This window comes from Etheostoma cragini, chromosome 1 (genome assembly GCF_013103735.1).
Source record: "Etheostoma cragini isolate CJK2018 chromosome 1, CSU_Ecrag_1.0, whole genome shotgun sequence".
NCBI lineage: Eukaryota > Metazoa > Chordata > Actinopteri > Perciformes > Percidae > Etheostoma > Etheostoma cragini.
In genome coordinates, this window is record NC_048407.1 from 18,665,525 (window position 1) to 18,673,477 (window position 7,953).

General features: G+C 37.7%; 1 protein-coding gene across 1 annotated transcript in view; it reads right to left on the reverse strand.

The window, feature by feature from the left end:
* Nucleotides 1-7,953, reverse strand: part of mrvi1 (murine retrovirus integration site 1 homolog) — a 34,127-nt gene that overhangs the window by 15,957 nt on the left and 10,217 nt on the right. Inside the window, exons 19-20 of the mRNA XM_034874766.1 lie at nt 7,752-7,780; nt 1,817-2,035 (exon numbers count right to left, since the gene is read on the reverse strand). Coding sequence (XP_034730657.1) covers nt 1,817-2,035; nt 7,752-7,780 — 248 coding nt within the window. The remainder of the gene's footprint in view (nt 1-1,816; nt 2,036-7,751; nt 7,781-7,953) is intronic.

Genomic DNA, 7,953 nt, shown 5'->3' on the forward strand with positions numbered 1-7,953 from the left:
GGGGGGGTTATGTTTCAATGAGCCTGCATGTGACATAGGAGGGGGAGCCATATTTGAATCCCATGTTTTCTGACTGGGTTATCTTTGCAGTTTGTAGGTTGGTAAACACTCCAGATAACCAAATGTATGTGCACAAGCACTGAAAAAATAAAGTTTTTCATGATGTATCTACTTCAGTAAGATCATTCAGAATATCCCCCAGAACAGATCAATACTCAACACAAAATTATGTTGAATGTGAACCTTGTCATCAATGTGTTTATAGGAGTGATTTATATTTGCACATTGATAAAGTTGGGGGACTCACAAGAGACAGATTTTAAAAATGAATGGTAAAAATCAAAGCAGCAGAGCCTGAGACATTCTGAATTTTAGTCTCTTATGTGGGTCAAGCTCCAAAGAATGCTAGATCCTGCCCCTCCCATGATGCTCGCTGTCTGTCCAGAGCCACACAACACATTATACAACTCCACAGTTTCAACCATTTGAAAAACTTAATATAATAGTTAGTTAAATTCCTTATTCATAAAATCCCAAATCCTTGTCCAACCATAAAAGGTAACATAGACTGAGATCAAACACTAATTCCCTAAGAGCTCCTTTGAGCTTATCTTTGCACTAGAATCAAAATAAAAGAATTTCTTCTGATGGTAAATCTGCAGGAAGGCCACTGCTTTGCTGCAGAAAAGGTGGATTGTTTTATAGTGTTGCCACATGAAGACTGAATTACACAGCTTTGTTACATTCTGCAGAGATGTCTTATCTAGCCTGTGTGTTTATGAGCGAGTGCTGCGGAAGACAATGTTCTCAGACTGTTTAACACTTTGCTGTCTGCAGGATGTCTGCTGCATCAATGTCTGAATCTGACCTCTTCAAGATTATGTTCTTTATGTTGTTGCAGAAGAAGACGTATCTCTAATCTTGGGTCAGTTTGTTTGTTTATTTAGGATGCTCATTAGCTCCTGCATTTTACCTCTGGAATTTGAGTTTACTTAAATGAGAACAAGATTTCATTTTCATTTACTTCTACTGGTATCTAGCTATGCAGAGAGTTTTAAAATAATTTCAATTTATTTTGGGTGAAATTACCCTTTAAATTTGACAGGAGAAGTACTTTCCAAAGTTCCAAGGTCCTATTAGAACCAATCGGATTATCTCAAAAAATGTCACGATCATCAAACTGTTCAATGTTTTTTAAATCTTGAAGTCTATTTTTATTTCTACAGCCCAAAACCACACATCCACAATTGGCCTCAAAGGGCTTAAAGCTGATATTTTACAGAAACACACCAGACACACATCTTATTAAAGACTACAGCAATGGCTATAACATAGGTGATTTACTTTAAAAGGCAGGCAAAGTGTCCTTTTAAAGACTTAGAAAATAACCAGGAATTTGTGGAATTACAGATACATTTTAAAATTAGATTAACACAAAAATATGACTACAAAGCCAAAAAAGTCAAATATATACAGTACGTAAGTAAAGAAGTCAAAACAAATGCTGATATGGTATCTAGAATAAGTTGCTGTGATCATTTGTGACTTCTCAGCACAGCACAGTCTCAGCTTGATAACCACAAAGAAGATTTATTGTAACTAGAGTAAAATAAATGTGTGGTTGAAGAGGATTTATTAAACGATTCTACTGCAAAACTGGGCGCAGTGTTTTGAAGGCAAAGAAGAAACCTTTTAATCAGTACCAACATTGATAGAATTTCCACCACAGAGCCTAATAGATTATTCAGTGTCAGATTTCATGGCCTCACATGCTTTCTCCAAAAACAGAATATATGCTACAAAAAACGACACTTACTGTACTGGGAGAGCTAGAGGAACTGTCAAGCTCCTCGGGGGAGTCCTCTTCTTCCTCTGGTAGTGTGGGCATGGCTGGGAGCAGTGGGGGGCGTGAACGGGTGTGGGGGAAAACAAGAGGTCCCTCAGTGGCACACAGGGCAGCACAGGACTCCTCTAAATTAGGATCACTTTGCTCAAGTGGGGATTCCTGCAGGAAGTGTTCCTCCTCTTCCTGGAGCTGCAAGATCACGCACACATAAAAACACAAATACATGTATGTTATTCATGAGTAAACAGAGTAAATGTTGAGGGTAACCCTCCCTTCCTGAGTAATTGAATGTTAGCAGCTGATCTTTAAAAAAAAACGGAATTACACATGATTAGTGATATTCTGAAGGAAGTCTTTACTTGCTAACCACAGTTAAAAAAAAGATAGACACAACAAATAAATTCCCAAAATAGCCTAAAGTGGGTACGCTAATATTCCCAACAGGCTGTTACATAAGCAACAAAATTCCCAGGATTCATTTCCAGTGAGAATATAAGGTAAACATTAAATACTATAGTGGAAAAATGCCACTAAACATTTATTCCACATCCTGCTGTCAGTTCCATGCTATTCCACTGGTCTACAGATGCCAAGACACCAAGAAATGAACAATCTGCTTTGGAAATGTTTGAAGAGAAACACTGAGTGTGACTGCAACTTTTGTTTGTTTATGAGAAAATGTCACAGACCATCTTTAAGTCTGGGAGCAAATTTACTTCACTGTGAAAGAGAAAAATATGCATTAAAGCAACATTGCATAACTATTTTACCTTAAAATAACAGCTTCACTATAAAAGTGATGCTACACTGTACTAGGGAGAATGGGGTCTCTGTCATTCCCACTGCGAACACCTGTTCTCACACTACGTAACTTTGGCGAGCGGTTACGATGTGTTATTGCAAGGGCTTTATATTTGGCGGTGTCGCTAGTTTTTGATCATAAGTAATGTTATCATAACAAATACACATGTACAGGTGTCCATATTCTGGACAACAGTATATAAGTGAATTGCACTCTGAGGTGCTGAACTAACGGGGCGCGCAATGTTGCTTTAAGGATAGTGAAACATTGATTAAATTCTTCTTAGACTGAAGAAAATTACACAAAGATACAATATATAAAATATGATTACTGTGAGAGAAAAAACAACAGCAAACAAACTGACGCAGCACAAGGAGAAAGTCATGATAGTGGACATGCAGCCTCTTGACATCAACGATCAACCTTGTTGGAGCATCAGCCAGTACAATTTAAACGTCTGGCATGTGAACGTTATTGGAATATTTTATTCATCATAGAGAGTCAGCTTTATGTTAAAATCTCTCCCAAAGCAAAAAACAAAACCTGTGCTATGCTGCAAATGGTAAGGCTAACTAACAAATATTTTGACACATTGTTTGATTAATCATTCAGTCATGTGAGAAGATAGTTCAAAGTGATGTCTTTAAATGTCTTGTTTTGTCCAACCAACAGTTTAATATTTAGTTTACTGCTACAGTAGAATAGAATAGACTGTATTGTCATTGCACAAGCTTGTATATAACGACATTTGATGTGCTGTACCTGAACATAAAAGTGCTAAAAGTAATAAATAGACAAATTGATGCTAACACTCTAACACACATTCATGCATCCCAGTTAATACATGTATTAACAAGCATTTTAAAAGCAAGTTGTTGTTTTTTTTGCTTAAAAAAAATATTATTACTATACCATTATTCACATGGCAAAATTGTAGCAGATTAATCTTTTTGTCAATTCACAAATCAATTGACAAATTGTCATTCCAACTAATACTTGCCATCAATGCTGTGGCAGTAAGCTGGCTGACTAAATGAAAGAGAAACATGACCTAATCTAGTTAAACATTATGTGTGCAACTTGTTTGAATCATTGTTTGAACTCACAGCTCCTCCTTTTTTAGTAACACAATCATGCAAATCTAAGAGCAGAGCAGATTTAACCCTTTGAAGGAGCCCCTCTGCACAGACTATTGTTAGGTGTTAGTGTGCTGGATGCTAATGTATTGGTCTCCTCAAAAATAGAAAGATTTACATATGCATGACCAGCACAGATGTGGCTGGGTTTTTACTGCGAAGTGCAGATGATGGCGAGGGAAAGGTCTGATGAATTATTTGTTATTTCAGAGGTATGGCATCCACTTTACACAAGAACAAATCTGAACCGAATCTCCAGTGTGCTGTTCAGTGTCATCACAAACATAACAAAGTTCTTGAGAACATATAGGGACAGAAAGACTGTGAGTCACTGGGGAGGAAATGGGTTGTTTAACTGTCTAGCAGCGAGCATATTTCCTGGCTACAAGGATACTGTCAAACAGGATTGAATTAATTCCACTTTCTCAGCTTGCAGAAGCATTTCTTACAGATGTTTCAATACTTTAAAGCTCATTTAATTTAATCTGATTCTCACATGAACTGTCTTCTCAGTCTTCTGTGATAATCAAATCAGAGCAAAAGAGGTCAGCTTGGAGGTTGAGTGAGTCATCAAAATATTTCAAATTAATTATGTAATTGTCCTTGGAGTTCAGGGCGGCTTTGGTAACAACCACCTGCATTTGTCGTGACTGACTTAACCATCTTAATTTCTATTTATGCAAACACTTTTTTAATTCTTTCATCAATATTCTACTTTTTCCACAGCTGTTTTTATCCCCTTGAAATATGCCAAAGAAGGAGATGAATAATTTGACAAAGAAGAAGAACAACAAATAAATCAAGGACAATTGTAATAGCTTGTATATGTACATTTTATTATTACTAAGCAACCAAACAAGCTTGTGAATTCAGCTCAACAAATTTAAATTTCTTTGGGGGACAGAATACTGACTCAGCCCACAAAGATGCCATCCAGTACTGCAGAAGGCTTGACAGTGCAGATTGTTTCCCCCGCAGACCATGAGACTACAGATAAATATTACAGTGTAATTGAATCACTTAGATTATTTCCTGTGTGGGGAACAGGACAGAACATACAAGCCTGGACACAGTCAGCCCCTGCACCACAACTCCTCAAGAACAGTCTTGTTCCTATAGTATACACTCATCGGTTACTCCTTACTTGAAGGTATCTACATAGAAAGTGACATGACACTGTCATGAATGTGTCATAAACATTTATAAACAAGTCAAAAACGTTTCTGACATAACGCTTCTTTGAGTAAGTGTCATTTGGTTTTGTCATGAGAAGTTATGGTTAGGGTTGGGTTCATGACAGTGTCTTGTCACTCTTATGTCGATACCTTCAAGTAAAGTGTTACCCACTCATCTTCTAAAATGAAGCGTATTTGTCAGAGTCAGAATGAACTTGTCGTTGCTGCCAGGCCTAACTGTCTCTTCCCTCAGTGGGAGACGAGCGGACCGGCACCCTCCTCCCTGCCTATGTTACATAAACCCACTCCTTCTTGCCAGATTTGTTTAAAATTTGGTTGTGTGAGGCACGAAGTACAAGGCCAGCAGAGGAAGTGGTTGTTACAGCGCCAACATAGGAGATAACAGGACTGAGGAAGTGTGAAAAACACAGAGAAATATGGATGCACAGAGAGATATAAAGTCAGGTGAGGAGGGGTAGATAAATTCATTGACTTAAAAAATGCACAATCATTCCCAAAGAAGAAAGACAAATGACACAGAGTTTCATTTCCATACAGATTATGCAAACTCACCCCAAGAAGCCACAAGTCTGACCGACAACTGTCAAAAAGTCCAACGGCACACCTTCTTGCACAAGTCTGACATTGCTAAAGAGTCCCTTACAGAAGGCTGATGGCACTCAACCTGCATCCCGTGTCCACCAAAACCATCAGCCACTAAGACCCCACAGCTCCAAGCAGCCGATCCTCTGAACCCGTGCACGTTACCTGAGTCCACCACTAGCGCTGTGGCGAAACACGTTCACTCCCAATGATCCCTCCACCTCAAACTCAGACCGACTTCCCACAGTCAAACTGTCACTCTCAGCCTTTTCCTCAGAAAACTCCTCTAACCTCAGGACTTCTCCTTCCTTCTCCCGTCCCCTCTGTTCCCTGTCTTTTTTCAGCAGCAGCCTCTCTTTCACTCCTGGGAGCTTTGACCATTTAAGGAGAAGGGATCTGTATGCCTCTTTGGGCTGCTGTGAAGTGTGTGTGTGTGTGTGTGTGTGTGTGTGTGTGTGTGTGTGTGCGTGTGTGTGTTTGTGGAGGGGGGGAGGAGTGGTAGTGTGTGTGTGTTCTCAAGCTGCTGCTACACTGAACATCCCTCAACTAAAACCTGAAGAAAGTTAGAAAAGAATGTTATTTTTTCTGCAGGGTTTGTTTTGTTTCTCTAATCATGATGTGGGAGCAGTAGGAGATTTTGGGTGTTGTTGTACATGAGGGCATGTTTGTTAGAGATAGATAGATATATTTTGTGTCGCTCCAATCTGTGTTTACTCTGCAGCCTAAGAGGAATCCACGCATGCACTTCGGAGCTCTTGAAGTTCATTATTGTTTGGTAAACTCCATTGTCAAACCTTGCACCATTTATGATGCTTTTTAGTGGTGAGAGATTTGGGTTTCAAGTGCTACCATCATCCAGAATTTTGTGGAGAGAAAAGAGCACAGTAAAGAGTCACATTGTTTGGAAGAACACAGCTGATGTTCACAGCCAATTACAGCATCACGGTGTAAATTAATGTGATCTGATAATCTAAAGTGCTACAATGTGAAGAAAACAGTTTATCGAGGAGCAACAGTCCCATGTTCTTGTTTAGTTCAACTCAAATAAAAATATTCTTTTAACTTCTTTAGGCATTGGGGTTGTGTTGTTTTACCCAAAGCCAGTGGTTTAAGAAGTCTTCAGATTAAAGTAAAAGTACCAGTACAACAATGTAAAATTGTTGTTAAAAGTTAAAAGTAAAAGACCTGCATTCAAAAGTTTACTGAAGTGAAAGTGATCAAAATATACTTGAAGTATCAAAGAAAAAGTACTCGCTCTGCAGAAAAATAGCCTGACATATGATCACAAATTACATTTAATAGACTATTGATACTAATGCATCAATGCATACATATTAGTAACATTTTACTGTTGTAGCTGGTTGAAGTAGTTTTAACTAATTTAGGTAATTATTCCAGTGGCTCACAAGAGGGTCACAACATGTATCTGAAAGGTTGTGAGATGATCAATGGGAGAGGAAAGAAGAAAAACAACATTCTGATACATTAATCTGTACAAATTATTTGGACTTTTCTAGAACCTTTGCTTTATTGTTATTTACTGTATTTGCTGATTTAACTTTTGAGCAATGAACTGTTTACCATTTAAGAAGTTTTGAAGGAAAGGTTTTCTTTGGTGTCCTTCTGAGAAGAGACAAGGTCTCCAAAGTATTTATTCCTTTTTTTGAACGGAGCGGAAATGTTGCAAACCACTGGTTAATTCTGTGTTTTATTTTATTTTATTTTACATCATGTTTTTCATGTAAAATCTTATTCTGAAAAGGGTAACACTTAACTTTATGTACCTCTATTTAGAATTCCTAAGTTGTTTATCTTTCATAAAAATATATGACATATAATTAAATGTAGTTGTAATCATTTAAGTGTTTATTATAATACAAGTCATAATTTTTGAAAACAGATTTAAAATGTCCTTATATCTGCTTACAGGGGTGGGAGAATTGTATAAAGTACAATATTCACCACATAACGCATAATTTAATTATTTTCCACATATCCCCGAACCACTAAGTCAGATGCACTTTATCTTTGGGAAGCTTGAAAAAAAGTTGTAATCAGCATCCTCTTAAAAAATTAACATTTCTAACAAGCCACTTAAAAAAATACACAAAAATACACAACACATGGTGTGCCTCTACATACATAAATAATATCATATTTTACTACGATGGAGCGGATAGAAGTCTTACCGTGGTGCAACTGCTTTGTCCTGTGCCACCTGTTGGAGCCGGAGCACAGACAGACAGTGAAAACAGTTGATTTGCATTCAACAGGAAAACATGTGCAATGCAAATGTCATGAGACAGTTAAAAAAAATACAATGTGTGTGTTTGTGAAAGAGAGAGGGAGAGAGAAAGAGAGAGAGAGAGAGAGAGAGAGAGAGAGAGAGAG